The following is a 24,608-nucleotide window of genomic DNA, read 5'->3' as shown; positions in this document are numbered from 1 at the left end:
GGTTTACATTATTGTCTTGCTTTGGATTACACATACTATCTCCTTTATACCTTTTGGTTTGTTTGGTTTATTTTTTACTTTTTTCATTTTTTTAATCTAAAACATCTTAGTCATTTAAGTTTTTATAATCTGAAATTTTTTCCTTTGGCCCCTCTGATGTTTCATGATATTGAGCTTTAGCATGGGTTCTCAAATATCCTGCTAGTAAAAGGCCTAGCAAGCTAGAAAAGCCTCATTCAAATAAGAGCCTTCCAGATGGACTGTCAGCTGACAAGCAGCATAACTAAATTTAGAAAGGCTCATCATCAGGGCAGCCACCACCAGATGATGGATTTTTTTGGTCATAGTAATTGTGAAACAGCTTCCTCAAGTGTGAAGAAGTCTCATTCTGTATAAGACACAACCAAAGAAATGAGTTATTTTGAGGATAGACATAGCCTTAACCTTGTGCATCCAGAAAATGATTCTGTGTTGTAGCATATTATTAGTTGGAGGCATGCTGATTATAACACGCTGTGATTTTACAGGATACTTTTGAAAGAGGACTAGAGCTACATGCCAAAGTCACCATTTTTAGTGAAGGTTGTCATGGACATCTCGCCAAACAGCTGTATAAGAAGTTTGACTTGAGGGCCAATTGTCAACCCCAGACTTATGGTATTGGATTAAAGGAGGTAACATTTTGTCATTTTAGAAATTTTAATCGTTGGAAGATTGAATCAGTATTATTACACAGCTATTTTTCATGACAAAGAGTCATAATTTTTTTTTAAATTGAGTTGAACTATTTTATAGTAAAGGTAGTAAAAGTCTGATATATTTTATAATTTTAGGATTCAAATCTCATTACAACAGAGATAGTCGAGGGTATTTTATTATATTTCTATTTAGTTCTATTTAGTTTTTATCATCTGTATAAATTAAATGACTGAAACTTGAACTATACTTGTAATTCTGAGTTATTTTTCATCTTAATGATTTTGTATCAGATTTTGATATGTGATTCTGTTAGTAATATAACTGAAAATAAGGCTTATATGCTAGGTGGTCTGTCCTGCATGACATTATTTAAATTATCTTATCCTTTAAATCTTTAATTTCTTGGACTTTACAAAATATGTAGTTTTACTTTGATTTATTAGGATTTCATTTGAATTTATCCCATTTGTCACATCTGTTCATCCTCTTGATTCCATAGTGTGAGAGAAAATATAGAACATTAGAGATTTTCATTTCCTAATTTTTTTCCAGATAATAAAGTACATGTATGCATTCACCAGGCTTGTAGTTCTTTCATTCTGGCATTATACTGGGAATTCATTGTTTTGAAAATTTACAATTCCTTTTTGCAATATTTATTGAAACTTCCTAAATTAAATTTTAGTGAGAGAGGGAAATTGATCTTGAAAACTGAAATTTAAAACCTTAAAGGAGAATGAATCATTCAGCGAACCATTGAATTGTCCTAATATGGTATCCTCCTTCTTAAAACTGTATAATAAGGGGTGACTAGGTGGCATAGTGGATAAAACACCGGCCCTGGAGTCAGGAATACCTGGGTTCAAATCCGGTCTCAGAGACTTAATAATTAACCTAGTTGTGTGGCCTTGACCAACCCACTTAACCCCGTTTGCCTTGCAAAACCTAAAAAAGAAACCCAACTGTATAATAGATCTACTCAGCAAATAATTGGCACTTGAAAAAAACTTTTGAAACTGATCATTATTATTAAATTTTAACTGACATATATATGTGTGTGTGTATACACACACACACACACACACACACACACACACACATACATATACATATGTTTGTTTGGAGGACCTCTTTTATATATCTATCTTATTATTACTCTTTTTCTGAAAAACTTTTACCACTAAAAAACAAAAATATTAAATATATTTATACATTATTTGCAGTTATGGATTATTGACAAAAAGAATTGGAAACCAGGAAAAGTAGAACACACAGTTGGTTGGCCCTTGGACAGACATACTTACGGAGGGTCTTTCCTCTACCATTTAAATGAGAGCGAGCCAATGGTAGCTCTTGGTTTTGTGGTAAGTTTTTACTTTTCTCCAATATTGGTTCTGTTCAAAGAATTTTTTTTTGTTACAGAAATGAGACACTATTAAAGCTTTTCAAAACTAATACTTCACATTTCATTTCAGTCAATATTACTCCTAGAGAAGATAAAAATATTAGGTACTTAGGAGAATGTGTTGAGTACATTCTCATAATCTATCATGGTATGACACATCTTTCCATAATACTATTAAATTGCTCTTATTTTTTAATGTTTAATGATTTTTTTAAAAATTTCTGCTACTTGTGGTTTTTTGTCTTCTTTCCTAAACATATCTTGCATGCTATTTATTCTTTTAATTTGAAGTAGTCAGTTGTTAAGATGTTAATTTTTTTCCTGGGTAATAAGAGTGAATATAATAAGTCAACTTGACTTACATTTAAATTTAAATTTAAAATAAAAAAATACTTCTTTTTTAAAGGTTGGTTTAGATTATCAAAATCCATACCTAAGCCCTTTTAGAGAGTTCCAGAGGTGGAAACACCATCCTAGTATTCAGCCAACCCTGGAGGGTGGAAAAAGGATTGCTTATGGAGCCAGAGCTCTCAATGAAGGTGGTTTTCAGGTAATACTGATTTTTTTTTCCTTTTTTTTTAATCACAGTTATTTTCCTTGATTCCCCCCCATGCATACTGTTTGCCATTATCATAAATTTAACATCAAAAGTAGCATGAAGGTTTCGATTAAAAGAATTATAAATGGAAGGGAAAAATAATTTCTGCAAAACACCTATTGTTTGAGAATATATTATATTATCTTACCTAATAGTCATTATAATTACAATTTATCTTTTAAATTGTAAATCAAATACTGTGTCAACCTCTCCAAATTTTTTTAAAAATGCAATTTTACATCCTTTTGCCTTTTACATTTTATATAACCATAAGATGATCTACCATTACCTCATTCTCCTTTATGCAAAGCCCTAATGTGATAAATTCTTTTCTTGAATTTGAAGTAAAAAGTTTCTATTCTGACAGATTATCTATGAAAATTCTATTACTTTAGCTTTGGACAAACTGAGACCAGTTAAAGCACATACCTCAAATAGCTGGTAACATTTACTCTTTGTGCTCCTAATAGGTAATTTCAGTTCTATTTTTAAACTTTCCGATTTTACATCTCATTTAAGTCTGTGACTTACTTTGTATTTTATTGTAAATAAGTATAACTCATAAACAGTGTTTGAATAATTGAATTTTGAAATTCAAGATAAAATTTTTTCATGATAGTACTTTAAAAAATCCACAATTTACAATTTTAAATTCTAAGTACCAATTTACATCTATTATTAATATTTATAAATCTGTCTTTGAAAGTATTCCAATTTGGGGGCAGCTAGGTGGCATAGTAGATAGAGCACCAGTCCTGAAATCAGGAGTATCTGAGTTCAAATCCAGCATCAAATATTTAATAATTACCTAGCTGTGTGACCTTGGGCAAATCACTTAACCCCATTGCCTTACAAAAATCTAAAAACAAAAATAAAGTATTCCAATATTATTGTGAGGTGAAAGATATTTATGTCCATAAGAGTCACAAATAACCAAAAATTTCCTTTTATTGCATCCTTTTCAGTAGAACCTTAAAACAATACTTTCTTTGTAGGTTCCTTACCTTGAGAGCATCTTATGAGATTTTTGTTGCCTTTAGAAAATGAACCCTCTTAAAGGTATAAGAAGTAGCTGCCTTAATATATGACATTCTACTGTGCAGCATTAAAAAAGAGATTCCTAGTAAATGTTCTATACATATGAATCCCTGACTTTGTATTTTCCATATGTGACTACTCTTCTAACACTGATTTGGAGAGTTTTTTGGAAGTTGCCATCATTTCTACCTATAGAAATAGCTTTCAAGTGTTGCAACCTGAGGTCCAGGGAGTATACTAACAGCAGAGTAGTATAACCCTATTGACATTGTGCCTAGTATTAAAGCTGTTGCCAATTGTATCATACTGATGAGTAGCTTACAATTCAAAGATAGAAGGAAAGGAGAGGAAAAAATATACTGACAGTTAGCCTATTGAGAGACAGTTTAGGATGTACCTGATTGCCAATTCTATCATGACATAGCACAAGTTAGTGCTAGCCTAGTGTTATTGATATGCCTCAGTGACAGGGGAGAAACAATACCATTTAAGGCCAAGAGAACTCCTGCAGCAGCCAGACCATCTTCAATAGTCCTATTTTCCATAAATTAGGCCCTGAGATGGGACAATATTTATAAAGGCAAGTTTGCACAGCAAACCCCTCCCTGTAATAAATATAATAGTGTAGTTCATGCCTCCAATCATTTTATTGGTTGGTGTGATCCTCTAAAGGATTAATAAAGGACTAAAGGAGCTCCTGTTCCATAGGAATTACAAGTCCTCAAGCTCTTCCAATTCTATTCTCACTTTCCACCTTGCCCTTAGCAATGCAAGACCTCCCACCAATACAAGACCTCTTGTCCTGAAAGCTTCTTCCTTCCCCCCAAAACACATATACACAAACACATGACTAATTGCCTTAGATGTTCCCTAGGCACCTTAAACTCAACCTGGGCAAAACAGAACTCTCTCCCTTCCCCCAACCCACCTCTCTTCCAGGCTTCATTGTTCTTATCAAGGACACCTCCATTCTTGTAGTCACTCATATTGACAGTCTTGGAGTCTTCCTGGCTCTGCTTTGTCCAGGCAGATGCCAAGTCATATCAGTTCTCCCTCCCCAGCATCTCCTGCCTTCGAGCCCTTCTTTCATCTCAAGCATGCACCATCGTAGTTCAGGTCTTCATCATCATCCTCTGTCACTTGATCTGCTACAAAATTCTCCTACTTGGTTTCCATATTTAAAGTCCCCCCCCCCCCTCCATTCCTTCTACTACATAGATATTCCTAAAGCATAAGTCTAAGTTATTCCCTTCCTTAAAAACCTTCAGGAGGCTCAAATGTAGATTCTTCTCTTTAGCACTGGAAGTCCTTCATAAGCATTCCCATGTGGGGTCCTTCCTTTCTGGGCCTCACCCATGACATTTCATCTCCCATCTCTGGGCCAAGATTGTCCACCCTTCCCTCTCCTCTGATGGTTGGGTGGACTGACTGACCTGTATGCACCTCTTAGAACCCCTAACTTCCTTCCCAGAAGTGCTTTGTATGTATTTTCTATTTACTTAGATGTGTGGAGATTGTTTTCCCCTGTAATAGAATAGAAAGTCCTTCAGGACCTCAGAGATTTCTGTTTTATTTTTGTCTTTGTAACTCAGCTCCTGACACACAGTAGACACTTTATAAATGCTTATTTCCTGATTGATTAAAGAAGAGTAGGCGGGGAGTGTTGGGAAAAGCCCTCCTCCTAGGACTAAAAAGGAAGAAAAGGCAAGAAGTGGAGGCCCTCCATGAGTCCCTGCTTTGTATCCCCTTACTAAGCACCAAGTCCTGGATTGAATCCTAGTCCAGACTCTTGTTGGCTTTGTGTTTGATTAAGGAGTTTTGGTTTCTAGTCACTCCTACAAAATGACATATTCACACCAACAAAACAAAACAAAAAAGTATATTTAATAAAGTGATTATAAAACAGGTTAGAAATAAATCAGTTTTACAGCAAAAGTAACCAATAAGTCCCAATATAATAAAAAGAAGAGCAAAGCCTACATAAAGATAGATATTAATAGAAAACATCACCAATTGGGGGAGCACCAACATTTGAATCAACAGTGGCTGGGGAGTTCCAAATCATAGCCTTTCAGAGTTGTGATTGGGAAAATGTCCCAGGCGAAGCGTCCTTTCCATGGGCGAAACTCCGAGGGGATAGCCAATGTTAGGGACTTTTAAGGGGTTCCAGACAAAGGTGGCACATTGCTGATAGGCTTATATAAGCTTTTTTTTTTGGCACTTAACCAGGACATGTGAAGAGTACGCACATGACCATGTGAAGAGTATGTGCGTGACCTGGGCAGACTCGCGACCAAGGTTCTGAAACTAATTAAACGTTGAACCTCTGGGAAAGTAGCCAACCCTCCCGAGATTCAACCTCCAGGAATGGCTAGTTCCTAGAGGGAGTATCTGGCACATGCAAAGGTGATGAGGGGACCTTGGGTGGGGGAACTAGCATATGGCCTTGCTCAGGATCAGAATGGGTATTAACCCTTCATTTGGCTTTGATACTGGAAAGGACATATGCAGTTCCCACTAATGTAGAAACATTATGAAAAATTCTTCTTATCTTAAAATACATGTAGCAATTACATATAAACAAGAAAACTAATAATAACAAAAATATAGGAAGAGCTATAGCATTAAAATATCTATTGGCCGTAGCAGAGGAAAACAAGAAATCCTATCAGTGATGATTAGTGTCAATAGTTACAAGACGAGAGGCCTCAAGTAGTTTACCAGCAACTATGTGGTCTGTATTTGATGTTCATTAAGAGCTCTTTCATTTTTCTCCAATAGTTGCTATAGAGAATCAGAATCACTTAATAATTTGTATAAGAGTTTCTAAAGACAAATATATATTTGGAAGAGGTAAAGATTTGGGTACTCAATTAAAAGTTACTTCATCTACTTGGTCAGGGGAAAAGTAAAAGAAAATCATCACCCTACCAGTGGAGACAGGAAGCCTGAAAAAGGGGCAGTCTGGCCAACAGAAGACAGATTAATTTGAATGTTAGAGGTAATACTTCATGTAACATAGAGAAATTAGACTGAAGGTATATTGTCAAATCCCAGAGATTAGAGGAATGGTCCAAAAGACAGGGTTTCAACTGCTATGTAATCATTCCACACACTATTCCTGAATTACACAGTATAATCAGCTAGATTATGAATGCAAAGTAATCATAAAGCACAAAAGGAATAACATGAAAATTATATATGGTTATAGGAGCATTGACCTTAAAATGAGTAATAGTGCAGGTACAATGAGGAGAGGTTACAGATGTTACAATCCAGTGATCTCTAGGAAGATAGTTCCCAAGGGCATTTTCCCACAATTTGACATTTCCTAATTATAGTAATCACTGAGCATTTTCCTTTTGCAACAGCATATACATGTTTTCCAGGGAACATCAAGTTCAGTTAAATAGGGCAGAGGTATTAGCATCAATATACAAGTTAGCTGAGGTGGAAGCATTAAAAATGATTAAAAATTGCTTTTTATATCCTAGGGTTATTGGTAGAGTAGGACCGTCATGGGCAACCATTGAACATTAATTGTCAAATCCCAAATGACATCCTGTCCAGCACTGCGCAGTCTGCTGGCCAGGGCCTCAAGATCTACTGAATTTACTAAGCCCAAACCAGTTCCAGCCCCACCAAGTAGGGTATCATACCAAGCATGTTTTTCCCTTTTGCTAGTACAAATCTTTTGTATGAGGAAAGTGATATTATAATGCAACAAAAAATTTTGGGAACTTTGAAAACCATTAACACAGCTACGGAGAACTCTAATCATTGAAGGAGGACTTTGTTATAGCTTTTGCCACCATAATGACATATTCCACATATAGATATCAATTTATAATGTTGGTAGAATTACAAGATATTTGTCCTGGTCCTTGGTGAGACTGAATGACAAAATAGTTTCATGGGTAATTACCCATCTAGAACAGTTTTGTATGGCAGTATCAGTGTGGGGAAATCTAGTCTGTGGGGTAGTAAATGGAATGGCCTTAAGGCAGCATGAGATATTTACCTGAGAACATACAGTAATATTCACTATGGTGTTATTGCTTATCAATACAGTTCGCACAGGGGAGGGTGCTTGCCAGAAAGTATAGTAGTCCAGTTAACAATGTTGCATGGTTGATTAGAAGGACAGCTGAAGTTATCTTGTTGTCTGGAAGACGTGGAGTTCCTCCACCACAAATGGACATGGGTGTGATTGAATCTCGGGAGGGCTCCAGGAGTCCATGAGGCTGATCCATGCAGAAGAAATCACAACAGGAGGCACCCTAATAAACACTTCATTCATGTAAAAACATGAGTTAATGGAACAATGTATCATTTATCACTCCCTGAATAACAAATTACAGCAGTATTAGCTTTGCCTTTAAAAATGTGACCCATTATCACTCTGTATTTGCATAGGAGAATCACAATTTAAAGTTATAATATTTAATATTTTACAGGTGTTCTTTTGAGTAGCTCTTCTGTAGGGGCAGGCTATGAATACTCCATAATAGGTGTCCACACAGGTGCAGGCATATTGACCCCCATAACTAAAAGGCAAAGGACCAATAGAATCAATTAGCCAGATTTGGGCAGGCAGGGTGCCCCTTCCTATTTCCTCAATAATAGTGTTGGGAATTGGCCTTTCTTTAAATAATTGACATTGGGTACATTGATCAGTAATTTGTCTTAATAGTGAAAGGGGAATTGATATTCCCCAAGCAAGGGCCCACCTGTGAGAAGCTTGGGGTTCTAGACGTCCTGCAGTTACGTGGAGCCATCTGGTCAAATTCAATAAATCTTCAGGTTCCTCAAGTTTCTTTAGGAACAATTTCATGATTCCAATCTTTGCCAACCCATCTACATATGCATTGTAGTCACATTCCCAGAGTGTCCACACTGGCATGGGCATCTACATGAAAGACTGGAGCATTAGAATACTGGACCCAAATACATACATCTTTCCACATTTCATGACCCCAAATTTGTTTCCCATAAAAATCCCATTTTTTTTTGCATGCCACATGGGCTTCTAAGTGGTTAGGCCATTTGCTACTGCCCAGGTGTCTGTAAAAAACATGTGACATTGTCTCCCCTTATCCTGTTTCAATACTTGATATACAGCCATCAGTTCTATCCACTGACTGCTTTCCTATTCTTTCTAAAACATTTGCTACAGCCTTCCAATGCCTAATTTGTCCTAAATATTTAGCAGAGCTATCCATGAACCAAGTGTGTTTCTTTCATTCGGGACTCAAGGCATCAAATCCTTGATTCCATTTGACTGGTGAAACTGTCTTCTGAGGGGGAGTGGTCAGTGGAAATTGCACTGAGGTTAATTCAGACACTTTATCAAGCAGGGGAGAGACACCAGATTTTCCTGGTTTATCTCTGTTCTGTGTGTACCATTTCCATTTAATTATACTGACTTATGTGCATGTCCTATCTTATAAGAGACCGGAGTCCCCATTTATCCAGCTCATAATAGGTGTTTGGGGTCTTAACAGAACTTCATGATTTAAAGGGAGCTGTTCAGTTTCAAATAATGCCCAATATGCAGCTAACAATTGTTCAAAAGGAGTATAGTTCTCTCCTACAGGTAGCAGTTTAAAGTTAAATGTTTTAAAGTTGCCCCAGTCACTTTTTTTTCCTCAGGGTTTTGCAAGGCAAATGGGATTAAGTGGCTTGCCCAAGGCCACACAGCTAGGTAATTATTAAGTGTCAGAGGCCAGATTTGAACTCAGGTACTCCTGACTCCAGGGCCGGTGCTCTATCCACTGTGCCACCCCCAATCACTTTTAACAACACATCTCAATTTAGTACAAATCTGGGTTGCAAAATCCCAGAAGAAATTCCATAACTTATTAGTTGATTCACAGATCTCTATATTCTTTTCCACTTTACATTGATTTTAAACTTCCAAAACCAATATTTTATTTATACAAAGTCAAACTTGTTCATAACTTCATTCTACATGCTTTAGCTTCCATAAATTTGATATACTTCCCAAAAAAAGCCAACCTTCTCTATGGCTCTTCATTTTTCCTTGCAACCCTTTAATTATTCTCTTCACAAGTCCTTAAATCCAATATTCAGACTGCACAACTTGCATTTTCTCTTAACTTACTATATAAGCTTATTTCAGACCTTATTCACCCCCCCTTTTCTTCTTCTTTTATTTTAACACATACTGTTCTTGACCAGATCCAATGACTTATTTAAAACCTTACTTTTACAGCTAAATAGGCATAGTTCTATTTACAAGTTCTTGAGCAAGATTTTTCTATATGTCCCTGGATTCTATTGTATATACTTAAAATTTTCAAGATTGTGATGGTCCTTCTACTTCAGCAAGAATAATTTCTCATAAATTTAGAGTCATCCCCCTTAAAATGTACTAATATGTACTCTGGGAGAAAGGGAACAATCATCACTGAGTACTCCTTTTGGGATAATAACTTGTTTTACCTAAATTTCTTTTCCTCCAAGCCTGTAATTTTAACAGACATTCCATTTCTAAATAGGATTGCCATACATCAAAGAGGTCTTGCCCCAGTATCAAAACAAAACAAACTTTAGTAACAGTTGTATGTCCATTTTTCCAGTTTATAATTAATTAACCTTATGAGAAGCCAATAATTCCTTTGTCTCATCTCTTACTGGGGTTTGGTCCCTATCTACTATTTTCCTTTAAGATGGGTCAAATATGGGTAGAGGGAGGGTGCCTATGGAGTGGCCCTAATTTCCCTATTTCTACTTTCTTGTCCTTTCTTCTGTTTATTCATCCTGAACTGGTCAGGAGTTAGGGAATCCATCAATCTTATGCCAATCCACTTGTAGCAGGGCAATAAACAAATCTTTTTGGGACATTCTATTTTTGTACTTATCTTGAGACTGACCAGCAGCATGTTCACCACTCCTATACTGAAATTTATTGCCATCAGTATACTCACAGTTTCCTGAGTTCTCTAATTGGGAGATTTTGTTCAAAACTTCTGCCAGAGGCTTGCCTGCTTCACTAAGCAACAATGTAATTATCAAATTTTTGTATCCAGGGGTCCCTCTGGCCTAAGGTATTCTAACAGGCCGCTCCAACCAAAGCCAAATCATATGTGTTTGCATCCCCCACCATAGTATAAATTTTCTTTTTAATCACTTCCATTTTTTCTTCCTATATTGAAACTGACACTTCCACAGCCTTATCTCTCTGATCCTACCCCCTTCTACAGACTCCTTCCATTCCTTTGCCTTTTTCCACAGTTATTTGCTTCAAACATTTAGTTACTTGTATGGGAGACCCTTGTTTTAAATGGCTTCCCCTATTTTCACATGTCCCCATGTCATATGCCCATTCTCTAGCAAGGGATGAATATCATAAATCTTCCCAACCCAGTAAATATCTCTTTTTTCTACATTTTTCTTTTTTAAAAAATGGCATTTTGTAGAGCGATCTTGTTTGTTACACCAATTATGTTTGATTAAGGAGTTTTGGTTTCTGTTGCTCCTACAAAATGACATGTTCACACCAACAAAACAAAACAAAAAAAATATTTAATAAAGTGATTATAAAACAGGTAGAAATAAATCAGTTTTACAGCAAAAATAACCAATAAGTCCCAATATAATAAAAAGAAGAGCAAAACCTACATAAAGATACATATTAATAGAAAACATCACCAATTAGGGGAGCACCAATATCTGAATCAACAGTGGCTGGAGAGTTCCAAATCACAGCCTTTCAGAGTCGCGATTGGGAAAATGTCCCAGGTGAAGCATCCTTTCCATGGACGAAACTCTGAGGGGATGGCTAATGTTAGGAACTTTTAAGGGGTCCCAGACAAAGGTGCCACATTGCCAATAGGCTTATATAAGCTTTTGGGGGCACTTAACCAGGACATGTGAAGAGCACACACATGACTATGTGAACAGTATGTGCATAACCTGGGCAGACTCACAGCCAAGGTTCTGAAATTAATTAAACATTGAACCTCTGGGCGGGTAGCCAATCCTCCCAAGATTCAACCTGCAGGAATGGCTAGTTCCTAGAGGGAGTATCTGGCACATGCAAAGACAACCAAGTTCATGCAAAGGTGATGGGGGACCTTGGGTGGGGGAAACCAGCATATAGCCTTGCCCAGGATCAGAATGGGTATTAACCCTTCACTTTGGGACCTTGAAAAGCCAATTCTCCAAGCCTCTCAGGTTTCTCATCTGTAAAGTGGGAATAATATTTGCATTATCTACCTTCCCAATGGTGTGGTAGGAGAAAAGGTACTTCAAAATTTAAAAGCTGTATAAATCACAGTTATTTTTTTTGTTTTATTTTTTCAATTACATGTAAAAATAATTTTCACATTCATTTTTTGTAAGATTTTTAGTTTCACATTTTTTGCTTCCTTTCCTTTTCTCCCCAAGGCATGATATAGATCATACATGTAAATCATGTTTAGCATATTTCAATATTATGTTATGAAAGAAGAATCAGATCAAAGGGAAAAGAACCATGAAAAAATAAAAATAGTATGCTTCAGTCTGCCAGTCATTTTTTAAAAATAAAATATTTTATAATATTAAGAAAATTAACTTTTTTTAGCTAGTTCTTTAGTTTTACAGGCAAAGTTGTTCTTGGAGTGCTTATGTAAAAATAGAGAAATAGAACTTTTCTTCAGGCTTACCCCAAAGAGGAATAGTTAATATAGGAGTTAATATATGCAGCCTAAAATGTAGAATATTCTAGAGTATACACTGGACACTGGGAAAATGATAAGCAATTATACTCTCACTTATAAGCTTATTTATTTATTTTAGATGTATGTGTTTTAAATTTTTTTACTTAATATCAATTGGAACCTCAATGTTTATCTCTCTCTCTCTCTCTCTCTCTCTCTCTCTCTCTCTCTCTCTCTCTCTCTCTCTCTCCCTCCCTCCCTCCCTCCCTCCCTCTCTCTCTTCAGTCTATACCAAAACTCACCTTCCCTGGTGGATTGCTAATAGGTTGTAGTCCTGGTTTCATGAATGTTCCTAAGATCAAAGGTACCCACACTGCAATGAAAAGTGGCATTTTGGCTGCAGATTCAATTTTCAGCAAACTAACCACTGAGAATCTTCAGTCAGAAACTGTGGGTAAGAACTTCCTCATTAATATATGGAGCAAGCCTATCACTTCATCCATTAGAAGCCTCAGCTCCCTAGATGGATTATATATTATATGTAAATAATAGGAGAAACTTATAGGGCTTTAAAAAATTTTAACATAAATTGATAATTTTCATACATATTTCACGTTTAAGAAATGAACTACCCTTATAAGATTACATGTTATGGTAAAAATTAATATATGTAAACTTCCCATTTAAAATTTTTTAAATATCTTAAGGGTTTTTTCTTTGTCCTTACTTTTATCATTTAAGATGTGAAGAAAACTAAGGACTGAGGTATGTTCTACTTTTGTCAGACCATTCTGTAAAAATCATGTATACAATGTAATATTGTGCCTTGAACACCATAAACCTCTAGAGATTACAATCCAAAACAAGTAGGATGTGGTACACAGACATAACAAAATATACTAGTGAATTAAAAACTAACACGTTCGTTTTGCCTATAGCTTGTGCTGTGATAGCGATTCCATGAGGATCAGAAGGGTGACAATAGGATGGACCTGATAAGGTTTCCTGTAGGAAAGAGATTTTTAAATTAGGCTTTAAAAATTTAGTAGAAATTTAGCAAGCAAATAAGAGGCAGAAGAAAACATTCTAGACATAACAAAAATAGAAAAATACTGCATGTTCGAGAAGCAGAGAGTTCTGTAGTGGTAGCAAGTCATATCAAATGAGGCTGGACTTTTAATTGTTCAATCATGTCTTGACCCTTCATGATCCCCTGGATCATAAAAACTCTTCAGTCCTCCACTTAATCCCAGAGCCTGTCCAAGTTCTGTGACAATATCCTTTTCAATTTCTGTTGTCCCCTTAGATGATGAGGTGCCTTAATGCCAAGCAAAGGATTTGGATTCTGATATTTACTATGTAGTTAACCTCTTACAGCTCTCTTTCCTCATCAGTATGAAGAATGGGAGCGAGAGGATCATTTCTAAAGTCCCTTTCAATTCTGATTTTCTTTGACTCTGTGAACTTTACTGCTTGGAAGGGAACAGAGAGAAGATTTCTGAACACAAGAATAAGAGGAAAAGATCTATACATAAGAAGGATAGGTATTAGGAGCAGTATAAAAGTTAGATGGGAGGGGCAAGTAGTGGGTAGATGGACCTTTTAAAAAACAATTATAATCAAGTGAGAGACAATGATAGTTGTGAGAGGAATAGGAATGGATGTGAGACAGTTGGCAGAGGTAGAATCAAAGGGACTTTGTAACTAATTAACAGGAGATTAGAGGAAAGAGTCAAAAATATCACTCACCTAAGTTTCACACATCTGAAGCAGGTCAAATCAGAAGGAAGGCCTTGGCTTAAGAAGAAAGAAAATGAGCTCAGTTTTAGACATGATGAATTTTATCCTGGTAGCAATTGGAGGGAGTGCTTTTGACCACTTTCTGACAGAGGTGTAACTGGTAGATACAAGACACAGAATGAGCAAACACTTCTGGATTTGCCTGGGGCTAAAATTTTTTTTGTCTATATTTACATATTTGTTACAAGGGTTTCCTTTATCTGTGTGTGTGTGTTTTCTCATTGGTTTAATTTTTTTTTTTAAGTTTTGTCAGTGGTAGTTAGAAAAGCCTGAAGCTGAGCCAGAAAGAAAGGTTGAAGTTATCCAAGTAAGAGACAATAAAGGTATGAATTGAAGAAGTCAAGGAAGATTCATCACAGAAAAAGAAGTAGAGAAGCTTAGTAGCATGTTGTGGCAAGTAAGTAGAATCATTCAAGATGAAATAGGAAAGTGGAGTAGTCAAGAGGACTATAAAAATAATAGGAGAAAGATTTTTTTTTCATTTCTTCAGATTCTCCTGATGACTTATAGCCAAGTAACTATTCATGTGGGTGTGTGCATGCACATATGTATGCATCTATACATAACATACATATATATATATATATATATATATATATACACATATTCTGTTAATTTGTACAAATATAGAGGGGTTGTGAAAAGGAATTCTAAAACAAAGGTTCTTAACCTAGGATCCAAAAAGTTGTTTTTATATATATTTTGATAATTATTCAACAGGGTATTTTATGATGCTATGTATTTTGTGGATTTAAAGACATCATTCTGAGAAGTGGTTCATATATTTCACAGACTGCTATGTAGGTTTTAGAGAGATATTGATCCTCTGGTCCTCTCAAGCACCCAGAACTAGTTCTGAACCAGAATGGGAGGGTGGAGGGAAGGAATATTGGTATTGAAGACATAACTTTGGTGCAGAGAGCAGTGACCAAAAGACATGTCATGGTGTCTGTGGATAAATCCAACCTGTTCAATGAAAGCTAGGAAATAAAAGAAAACAGACAAAATGAAAGAGAAGTATGAAGAAAAGAGAGGAAGCAGAGCTTAAAGGTGATAGCAGTCTGTAGATATTGTTGTCAAAGGAAGTTTCACTGATAAAAATCAAAAAGACAACCAAAAAGCTGTACCACTTAGGAAATTTCCACATCTTTTGACTACGTATTTTTCCATCTCAGTTTTACCAGGCAAGTGCTTTGTGAATTTTCAGGCTCACACATCTGTTCTTTCATATATATTTAGTAAATATTAAATACTATTATGTTTGGTACACCTTACAGAGGACCAGAAATTGGAATTGGAATCAGAATATGAACTTGGCAGAATGGGGATGGAACCCAGCGCAAAGAAAAGTAGTTGAGAAAGCAATAGGAAATAAGGCTGAGATGCAGAGCTCAGTAGAACATGATTCATTATTAAACAAACAGTAAAAGAAAGGTCAATTTAGTTCTATTCATAATAAATTTTGAAACTTTATGTTTTCATATTCATTTTATTAGCATTTAAGAGATATGTGTGTGAGTGTATAAATAATCTTGATAGGTGAATACTTTTCCATGGCTCGCTCCATCCCCCCCCCAAACTTCACTGACTTTAAGTGACAAGATGTTAATATTTTTCAAATATAATAATTTTCTAGAGCTTTTTTATGAATTTTATTTTGAATTTTACAATCCCCCCCAATTTTACTTCTGTCCCTCCACCCCCACAGAAGGCAGTCTGTTGGTCTTTACATTGTTTCCATGGTATGCATTGATCTAAGTTGAATGTGATGAGAGGGAAATATCCTTGAGGAAGAAACATAAAGTATAAGAGATAGCAAAATTACATAATCAGGTAACTTTTTTTTAAAATTAAAGGTAACAGTCTCTGGTCTTTGTTCAAACTCCATAATTATTTCCCGGATACAGCTGGTATTCTCCATTGCAGATACCCCAAACAAATATAATATTTTAAAGTTCTTTAAATATGCTATACTTTTCATGTCTTTTATTGCTCTTAGTTGTTAAAATTACTCCAGATCTTAGTAGTATTACTTTTTTAAAGGGCTTTCTGCTTTTCAAAGCACTTTCACACTAATTAACTCAGCTGAAACTTTTTAATAATAGGACTCCATGTGCCTGAGTATGAGGACAATTTGAAGAAATCATGGGTGTGGAAGGAACTTTATGCTGTTCGAAATATCAGACCTTCCTGCCATTCACCATTGGGTTTGTATGGAGGAATGATTTACACTGGAATATTTTACTGGATATTCAGAGGAATGGAACCATGGACATTGAAACATAAAGGTAATCTGAGCATTATATTAATTTCCCCCAGACTATATAAAATATGAATATATGGCCATTATACTCAAATTTTGTGTTATCAAACAAAATTTATAGAAAGAATATTGGTCATCTATCTATTAAGTACATGAACTGTTGGGGGATTTTTTATACTAGTAGTTATAATTATAAAAATTAGACTCCATTTTCAGTGCATTAAGTCTTTAGAAGGAAAGTATGCTATACTTACTAGTAGATTAAGAGGATTGAGAATGGTATCCATTTTTCTTCAGTATGGAAAAGATTTTTCCTGGCATTCTCCAATGTCATACAAAATACATCTATGTCTAGGGTTTGACTGGGAGGAATAAGGTGAGTTGAGGCCAGTATGAAGATGCGGACAGATGTGCCTCAAGATTTTATACTCATTCAGTTCATTGGGAAATGACTGGGTTTGAAGCTGGACTGAGCTCCAGACCTCCAACCCAAAACCTCAAAGAAGTACTTCCTACCCACCCACCCCCATCCCCACCTTTCCAGTCTTCTCACACCTTCAGTGATTCCAGGTACCCTTCAGTCCAGGGTCACTGGCTTCCTTGCTGCTGCTCAAACAAGATGCTCTATCCCTGGTCTCCAGGCACTCTCCCTGTCTGTTCTCTAGATCTGCATCTCCCTCCCTCCTCAGTTCTGCTTCCCTGGCTCTCCTCAAGCCTCAGCTGAAATCCCTCCTTCTACAGAAAAAAATATCAAGCTTATTCGTAAAGAGTTGTCTGAATGTTTCTCCTCCATTTGATTGTGAACTCCTGGAGAGCAGAAACTTACTTTTGTTACTTTATAGCATAGTGCCTGATTGGGTAATGGGTGATTAATAAATGCTTTGAGTCAGAGGGAAGGAGGGAGAAATGTTCGTTAGTTTTTACTACATTCTCTATAGGACTAATGCATGGTTTACTGAGATTGTTGTTTTTATCAATTCTTTGTGACACTTTGTTTTAAAAAAAATTTTTTAATTAGGGTTTATACTTCTGTTAACCACTTAATTCAAAAACCTTCTAGGTACTGACTCTGATCAACTAAAGCCAGCTAAATTTTGTGCACCTATTGAGTACCCAAAACCTGATGGACAGATCAGTTTTGACCTACTCTCTTCAGTGGCTCTTAGTGGTACTAATCATGAAGACAACCAGCCACCACATTTAACACTGAAGGATGACACAGTACCTGTTGATAGAAATTTGATGATATTTGGTGGACCAGAACAACGATTCTGTCCTGCAGGTAAGTACTTTGATTTTTTTCATCTCTGCTAGAATATTAATTAATTAATATTGATAATACTATTGCTAAACATATACAGAAGTCTTAGTGCCATAGCTGGTTCAGACTGTACTTGAAATTTGTTCCAGTTGTCTCTGATAATCGCCCTCTCTTTTTTTTTGAATTTTACAATTTTCCCTCTAATCTCTCTTCCATCCCCCAACTCCCCACAGAAGGCAATCTGTTAGTCTTTACATTGTTTCCATGGTATACAAAAAAATGTAAGAGATAGCAAAATTATATAATAAGATAACAGGTTGTTTTTTTTTAATTAGAGGTGGTTGTCTTTGGTCTTTGTTCAAACTCTACAATTCTTTCTCTGGATACAGATGGTATTCTCCATCACAGATATCCCAAAATTGTGCCTGATTGTTGCACTGACGGAATGAGCAAGTCCATTAAGATTGATCATCACCCCCCATGTTGCTGTTAGGGTGTACAATGTTCTGGTTCTGCTCATCTCACTCAGCATCAGTTCATGCAAATCCTTCCAGATTTTCCTGGTTTCTAATAGAGTAGTAGTGTTCCATCACATACGTTGACCACAGTTTATTAAGCCATTCCCCAATTTCCAATTCTTGGCCACCATAAACAGGGCTGCTATGAATGTTTTTGTACAAGTGATGTTTTTACCCTTTTTCTTCATGATCTCTTCAGGATATAAACCCAGTAGTCTGGGATCAAAGGGATCATCATCTCTTTTAACTAGCCTGGGAAATGAAACATTGCCTAATTGACTTAGTTTCTCTCCACAGTTGTTTTAGAACTTACCTTCCCCCTACTTAGGTAGCCACATCATAGTTGTGTCAATTATTAATTTAAATAATAGCAGTATTTTGGATGAATGAACCCTTGGAAAATAAAATTAAAGATTTCTGTAACTGCTTTTACTAAAAAGGAATGGAAGATAGCTGTTATAATTTTGAATTTTAAATATAATCCCCCACTAAATAATAGCTAAATTAAGATAATATATTTTTACTTCACAGGAGTTTATGAATTTATTCCTTTGGAAAATAGTGTTGGATTTCGATTACAGATAAATGCTCAGAATTGTGTCCATTGCAAAACATGTGATATTAAAGATCCAAGTCAGAATATTAACTGGGTGGTACCTGAAGGTGGTGGAGGACCTGCTTACAATGGAATGTAATGATAACCTCACTTGATTTCATTTATTGGTGTTTTGCTTGATGGATAGTTCCCTAACATTTTATGGTAAACATAACTTTGTTATTTTTTTAAAAATACTTATGAAATTATCCTGCAGCCTGCTATTAATGAGAAGGTTGAGCTTCCCATAAAATTAAAAGCATTACTCTAGACCTAAATAATTTTTTTTATAAATTAAAGAGAATCAAGGCAGAAAAGATCCAAGGAAAGAAATAGGACATTATGAGAGGAGGAAGGGACACATTATGAGATGAAGAAAAGCAGAAAGGAATTCAGATGTGGGATGAGGTGATCCTTTTCCTTCCCACTTTGATCTGTTTAATTCTTCAGCCAAGTGTCATAAGTCAATTGAATATTATGTATGAAACTGACTAGTGTTCGATGAATTGCACTTTTTTCTGTGGGTGATAACTTGGGGGATTTGAAGCCTGAAAACCAATATATCATTATCATTATTATTATTATTATTATTATTATTATTATTATTTTCCCTTGGATTTCAATAAATGGATCATTTTTAAGTTATTTAATCTGTTCAAAATGAATATTACATGAAATTTCTCTTCATTAAATTCTAATTTATCAAGACAGTTTATGAACAGGTTATGTATAGACAGTGACAACAGAAATCCAGATTGCTGCATTAACTGCAGAAAGCTCAGTGAAGTATTACATTATGAAAAATAAAGCTGACATTTTATTTCTTCACCTACTTTACAGAGGAAGATAAATCTCAAATAGTTTCCAGGTAGACTGAACATGATTGATACAAAAAATTTTTTATGAGAACTATGCAGAGGACTGTAAAAATTCAAGATTTCACACTATTTTGTAATAGGTTTATTAAAAATAATTCTTATCTATTGTAGACTGTAAAATGTAGGGAACTCTTAAGTTCAGTATTTGTTGCAGGCATATATTATGGAACAAATACAATATCCAAGGACACCCTTAAATTGACTTCATGCTGCCTTTGTACAATCAGTGCATACTATTTAAACAAAAACAATGTTATTAAATAAACGTTTTTTGTAAGTTGCATTATCTTTATCCTTCTGTGCCTTAATCTGTTTGACCTTTTGCATTTCTGCCTCAATGACTGTAAATTAAACATTCATCATTTATGATATTATGATATCTGTTAAACATAGACAGCTTTCTGCCTATATAAAGGAAGAGATAAAATGTATTTGAGTTCAATGAGTGTTTTATATGTTTGTCATTTCAATCATTAGTTGTGCACATGCTGTAGGAACTAAAATAAGAAAAGACCATTATATTGTTAATTTTTTTAAATTTTCTTAAATTAAAAATTATCCAAATAGTCTCTTTTTAAGCCTCCCTCTGAATCTTTAGGGAAAATTTGCATGATTTCTTACCAGCATCACCTTTTTTGGTGATAATTCTTCAATTTTCCCTTTCTTCAGCCTGTAATAATATGTAATAATACACAACTACACAAGCAACTCTAGAAGCAGCAGTCTAGGGTGGCTGAAGGAATGCCATCTATGGTGTCAGGCCATGGGTCCATTGCTGACTTTCCCATCATCTTGAATATGATGATTTACGTTTCTGAGTTTACTTTCCTAATATCCATTCCAGTAAAATGGGCATAATCATACTTCCAACTATCTCAACCACAGAGTTGTGGTAAGGAAAATTCTTTATGAATATTAAAGCACTGCAAAGTATGAATTTTTACAAGGCAGTGGTGATTGTTACTCAGTATTTTGCCAAATACTAATCAGAAAGACCCCTTCTGAATGAAGAAGCTGCACATTTAGATAGATGCTCCTAGAGTATATTTGTGGTTACTTCTCCTAAGGTACCTTCCAATATTCCCTTATGGTATAAGGCCAGTGACATCCTTTATTCACATTCCAATAATCACCTACATTTCATTATTCACAGCATTCTATGGCTACTCATTTGCCAAGTGCTCATATTAATAGCAAGATGACTGTTGTGTAACTTCTCCGAACTTCAACTTCTTCTTTTACCAGTTGAACATAACACTGTCAATTTTATTGACAGCCACTACCAGAAGTTTTCTCTCTTACTATTCTGATAAAACAGCCAATAAAGTGTTGAAAATGATAAAGGTACACCTTACAGAAACCCCTCAAAACTTGTGTGTGTCTATGCCAGAGGCAAAACTAGGGGAAAAAGGCATGTATTATCAAGTCAAATCCAGAAAAAAAGAGTCTTAAAAATACAGCTCTATTGGAAATGATAAAATATAAGATTAAAGAAATAACAAAATTGTAATTTCAATATGATGATTAGTTTTACATACCTTTAAGACAGAGAATTTGGGATGATTTTAGGCTGATAGAGCTTCTAAATAACAGGTCTTCATATAAAACATTACATTGTATTTTTTTAGGGCAGTTTTTTTTAGGTTAAGTGACTTGCCCAAGGTCATGCAGCTAAGTAAAAAGTGTCAGGTCAAATTTGAACTCAGGCCAGTACTGTATCCACTGTGCCACGTAGTGTCCCCTCCACTGTATTTTTTAAAGAACTCTCACATACCCATTCTCATCCTATTTTCAATGCAGACTGTGATTTGGTAGAGTAGCAATTGTTACTGCTGTCATCTCACAAGTAGAAAAATTGAGTGGCTAAGCAACTTAAATTATGGGACTGTATTTAGAATTTTTTTGTCTGAGGAGATCTGAACAGTTTTAAATATGCAATGATACTGTAAAAGGCGTGGTAGAAAGCCCTGGGTATTTAGTGAAAAGACATAAATTTGAATTCCAGCAAATGGTCTCATGGAATTTGAAACAGGTGAGCTCAAATGGATTCAAGGATAATAATGTTACCTGTCTTCACAATCCAACTATAGCCGATGGCTACTTGGGTTCAATTCTGCCTATGAGGAATCATTTTTCAGACTCAGGAAAGCATGAATCATTTATTTTTTTTGTGACTGATTTTGAGCAAGTAGATTTAATTCCTCCCACACTAGTTTCCTAATTTTTAAAATGAACTAGATGATCTCTTAAGGCTTAAATCCTTGTCAAAAGTGACAACTTCTTTCCTGTCTCACTCTTCTATAGTGAGGATCAGATTCAATAATGGACAAGAAAAATTGAAAATGAAAAAGAGGAAATTAATTTTACTTGGTTAATCAAATTTTCAACTTCAGATTTCCTCCCTAAATAATGTCTCATTCTGATTTGAGAAGTTTCTATTATGAATATGAAGTTCTTAATAATGACAAGCAGAAAAATTACTACTAGAAAGTGAAACAGGCAGGGCAGTCTTATTAATGGATGACTTGAACATATTTCATGAAAATTTTCTCCCATTTGGGGTACAATATCTACAAACAATTACAAGAGAATTTGATCAACTTGAAGCAAATGGAGTAGGTTCAGCAAAGAAGATAATACACATATATAAGTCAAATGATTAAAAACACAATGTGTTTACATACATGATATCACTAAAACTATCACACTTGTTAGTCCTCTAATTTTTTTTTTTAGGTCTTTGCAAGGCAAATGGGGTTAAGTGGCTTTCCCAAGGCCACACAGCTAGGTAATTATTAAGTGTCTGAGACCGGATTTGAACCCAGGTACTCCTGACTCCAGGGCCAGTGCTTTATCCACTACGCCACCTAGCTGCCCCAGTCCTCTAATTTTCAAAATTATTATCCTTTATGGGTCTCAGGTTCCTCATCTATGGAAGAAATAGATTAGACTTAGGTGATTTTTTTTTTTTAGTCCCTCCAGTTCTAACTCTGAACTTATCCTGTAAAATGGAATCACATACTCTTTAGTGAGGCAATGTAATGTATGGTGGACTTTGAATCAAGGCCTGCTTTTAATCCTGGATTCAAACTACTTTCTATCTGTGTGACTGCAGGAAAATCATTTCACCTCTTAAGCCCAGTTTCCCCATTTACTAAAAAAGATGGTTGAACTAGCCAACCTCTAAAGTTAAGGTTCTTTCTAACCCTGAAAACTATAAACATGAAAGAAGAATTCTTTTTATGTCACAGAGCTGGTAATGCCTAATCGCCGTGCCTAATACATCTTCACGGAAAGAATTTCAGACTACTGTGGCTATGAAATTCTACCTCGTCCCTTTACCCAAGATTCCAGTTTTCTAATCACTATCTCATACTATTGGTAACTGACAATCATGAGGAAAAAATAAGCAGCTGGCCTGACCCAACTTGTGGCTCCATACTTCTCTTCTGTGTTCCAAACCTAAATTTAAGTGTGGTGTATTTCTGAGGACAATGGCTTGATGCTTGGGAAAGTTGACCCAAATGATGAGGTGAGCTGGCAATCCAAAATTCAAAGAGAGGAAAGAGAATTTGGACTGGAAAGGCAATCAAACCATGACACTGGGTTAGCCGTGGTCATAAAAAATGTGGCCACAAACAAAAAAAGCCAAACCAAATTCCACCACAGGATGAAACAGTTGTCAGACTAGGAAGAGGGATACGGGCAAAACCATGTGAATGCTGATAAAATAAGCTTATAGACATATTGCCAAATGTTCCCCCTTTAAGTAACACTTCCCTATTTTTTAAAAGTATGAACTTTCTTCTTAGAACCAGACTCTGGAACTCAGAATAGCTGCTACAGAGAGTTAGACTTTTATGCCAAAAAACCCCTTTTCCAATCCTTTCAGCTTAAGTGGAGGTGAAATCAGGCCCTATTTCTCATAATTGATCTATATTAATCTTTCACCAATTCAGGAGAGTTCCTCATCTGCCACTGAAATAGCTTCAAAGAAGCATTCTTTAAATAGTCACAATTCCAGCAAATGGTCTCATGGAATTTGAAACAGGTGAGCTCAAATGAATTCAAGGATAATGTTACCTGTCTTCACAATCCAACTGTAGCTGATGGCTACTTGGGTTCGATTCTACCTATGAGGAATCATTATTCAGATTCGGGAAAGCATGCATGGAAATAAAAATTTATTTAAAAGGTTACGAGACCTAGAGATAAAAAAAAAAACAGCCAAGCAGTGTTGACTGGGCCATTGTCAAAGAAGACTGAGTCAGCCAGGAGCCAGGGTCCCAACCCTGTTTGGAACATAAAAACAGGTTTTTATGTCTTGCCTCTCATCCAGAGGGCAAAAGGTGAACTCCCTTTTCTCTATACTGGACCAGGAATTAGGTAGAGGGTAAAGCCTAAGGAGATCAGGATACAAATCAAGAATGGGTGGGGGTCTCCACTCAAGCAGCTCTTTAAGATTACAATTGTTTCTGTTACAATCATAATTCTCTACTTCAAGTCATTTACATCTCCACCCAAATTCTTTCTGTACATTCACAATTCTCTTCATCTTTCCCCTGAATCACAACTATACACATACATTTATTGTAATTTATATAGTAAAATATAAATTATCTAATTTGGTTCTTACCACAGCCATACACAGGACAATATTATCAGATACTTTAAGTTATCAGATTTTTGCAGTTAAGAAAAATCAAGTCTCAAAAGTTAAATGATTTTCCTGTACTCAATACCAGTAAAAAAGCAGCTGGAATTCAAAATTCCAATCCAGGTCTCCAAATCCAGGTCTCATTCAACTATACTATCCAGGACCATTTAATCAGTCCCATTGCTCTGCAGACACATGTTTTATGTTACCTTGGAATACCATCTTTTTTT

The 24,608-nt window shown here is 35.6% G+C and overlaps 1 protein-coding gene across 1 annotated transcript in view; it reads left to right on the top strand.

The window, feature by feature from the left end:
- ETFDH (electron transfer flavoprotein dehydrogenase) overlaps positions 1 to 20,256 on the top strand; it is a 34,593-nt gene extending 14,337 nt beyond the window's left edge. The window contains exons 7-13 of the mRNA XM_074229051.1: positions 528 to 674; positions 1,923 to 2,063; positions 2,511 to 2,654; positions 12,692 to 12,860; positions 16,312 to 16,494; positions 17,530 to 17,751; positions 18,780 to 20,256. Of these exons, the coding sequence (XP_074085152.1) occupies positions 528 to 674; positions 1,923 to 2,063; positions 2,511 to 2,654; positions 12,692 to 12,860; positions 16,312 to 16,494; positions 17,530 to 17,751; positions 18,780 to 18,943 (1,170 nt within the window). The 3' untranslated portion in view covers positions 18,944 to 20,256. The remainder of the gene's footprint in view (positions 1 to 527; positions 675 to 1,922; positions 2,064 to 2,510; positions 2,655 to 12,691; positions 12,861 to 16,311; positions 16,495 to 17,529; positions 17,752 to 18,779) is intronic.
- The last annotated feature ends 4,352 nt before the right edge of the window (positions 20,257 to 24,608 follow it).

Source organism: Macrotis lagotis, chromosome 3, assembly GCF_037893015.1.
Source record: "Macrotis lagotis isolate mMagLag1 chromosome 3, bilby.v1.9.chrom.fasta, whole genome shotgun sequence".
In the NCBI taxonomy this organism is placed as follows: Eukaryota; Metazoa; Chordata; class Mammalia; order Peramelemorphia; family Peramelidae; genus Macrotis; species Macrotis lagotis.
This window is presented reverse-complemented; position numbering and strand designations above follow the sequence as displayed.